The 1815-nt window shown below is 39.2% G+C and overlaps 1 protein-coding gene across 1 annotated transcript; it reads left to right on the forward strand.

Moving 5' to 3' along the window:
- The first annotated feature begins 1038 nt into the window (after nt 1–1038).
- Nucleotides 1039–1499, forward strand: LOC104968101 (D(2)-like dopamine receptor). Its single transcript, XM_010797663.1, has 2 exons — nt 1039–1354; nt 1494–1499. The coding sequence occupies exons 1-2, from the start codon at nt 1076–1078 to the stop codon at nt 1497–1499; spliced, it is 285 nt and encodes a 94-aa protein (XP_010795965.1). The 5' UTR covers nt 1039–1075.
- The last annotated feature ends 316 nt before the right edge of the window (nt 1500–1815 follow it).

Below are 1815 nucleotides of genomic sequence, written 5' to 3' on the forward strand. Positions count from 1 at the left end.
GCAATATGGCTGTTTTGTAACATATTGGCTAAGCAGAAGTTCTTATAATGGTATTCCTGTCTGAAAATGCAAGTCATAAGATTAGAATTGAAGAAAATTAACTGTTGTTTCAAAATCATGCTTTTCTAGTCATTTCAAATGGATGTATATCACGGGTGCGCTGACTATGATTCCTTTGATAACAAAGAAGCTCTTGTGTTGTGTTTTTCCGGACCAATTCTGCTAATGAGGGTTTCCGATATTCGGGTGATATGTCTGTCAAGGGGAGACAACTCCACATCTTTCCCCTTTTTGTGGTTTATATGTGTTTGTTTGTTTTAAAGACCGAACACTTTGGGAACACTAATTGCTGTTTTTGGATGCAAACCTGTTCCTGATATTCAACTACATGTCCTAACCATAGACTGTCCTAACACTATCACTTTTTGTAGAGCTATGGAACATTTCCCCATATTGTTGTACTGTATCTCAAAAGTTATGAAATATAACCAAAATGTGCAAATAACTGTAGCAACTGTATTTGCATACAAGAAAACTCTATAGTGTACCTTTTCTAAAATGTTCTGAAATCTCTTTTTGAGTATCATTCCTTTTGCAGCACCTCTTTCCTTACAAAAAGAAGGAAAAGCACATTTACCAGCACATTAATATTCAGCATTGGTGCTACGTTATGCACTGGGGAAATATACCCATTGGAAATCACGATACGTTTTTCTCTAAAGGCCACAGAAACTACAGGATGCATTTAAAATGCTGCCAGTTCACTTAAGGCTTTTCTTGAAGTCAGGGCTTTTTTAGGGCTGTAGTTTTATGGAAATATGGTAAATACCTTCTACTTCGTGTTGTAAACATTTGGATTATCCCGAATATTCTAAAATGAACTTGGTCCATTGGGGTTTTAGAGATTAAGACAAAAATACTGCAGGAATACAGATTGTCCCAACAAGTTTGTGCTTTCTTCATAAACTGTTACCGCGAACATTCACATGATTGCAGCTACATTTAAATGCTGTTTTCTCTCTGTGTTTCTGCATGTTTTGCAGGGCCCGTTCTTGGCCTTCGTCACTCACAGCTAATGGATGTCTTAACCCAGTATGCCTACAATGACAGTTTCAATGATAATGGAACATGGAGCTTCAACGAAACAGATCAAGAGCACAAGCACCCTTACAACTACTATGCCATGCTGCTTACTCTGCTCATCTTCGTTATCGTCTTCGGCAACGTGCTGGTATGCATTGCTGTGTCCAGAGAGAAGGCCCTTCAGACCACCACCAACTACCTGATCGTCAGCCTGGCGGTCGCCGACCTTCTGGTGGCCACGCTGGTTATGCCATGGGTCGTCTACTTGGAGGTAGGATACCAGATACACACACCCACACAACATTTACACAAGTATACTGTGTACATACTATACCAAAGACAAAGCAGTGGGGTGCAGACTTGTTGTATAATAAGCAGTTATTGTTTCTATACTATCTCCTATATAACAGATGTGAATACTGTCAACAAAACAGAGAGGCTCCTTTGATACCAAGAAGCACTTTACTTTTCCAAAGAAAATTATCATTATTAAGACAGATTTCAGTTTGGAATATTGTGGTTAGAAAATAACAAAGCAAATGATGCATACAGCATGGATTTATATGAAATCTAGTGCAAGTAAAAAACTCCTGAAAAGGGCTTGAGCCAAGCAAGTCGCCTGCAGTTATCAGCAGGTCGAAGGCCCAAGGTGAAACAAGGGGGGCAGCTCTTATGTTCACATCAGCATTGTAAATATCATTCCTGCAGTGGTTAAAGGCGTTTATTGTTGCA

This window comes from Notothenia coriiceps, unplaced genomic scaffold, assembly GCF_000735185.1.
Source record: "Notothenia coriiceps isolate Sejong01 unplaced genomic scaffold, NC01 NC01_scaffold00038223, whole genome shotgun sequence".
Taxonomy (NCBI): Eukaryota; Metazoa; Chordata; class Actinopteri; order Perciformes; family Nototheniidae; genus Notothenia; species Notothenia coriiceps.

What these genes read in the sequence shown, in the direction of transcription:
- LOC104968101 (XM_010797663.1), top strand. Translation starts at nt 1,076, where the DNA reads ATGGATGTCTTAACCCAGTATGCCTACAATGACAGTTTCAATGATAAT.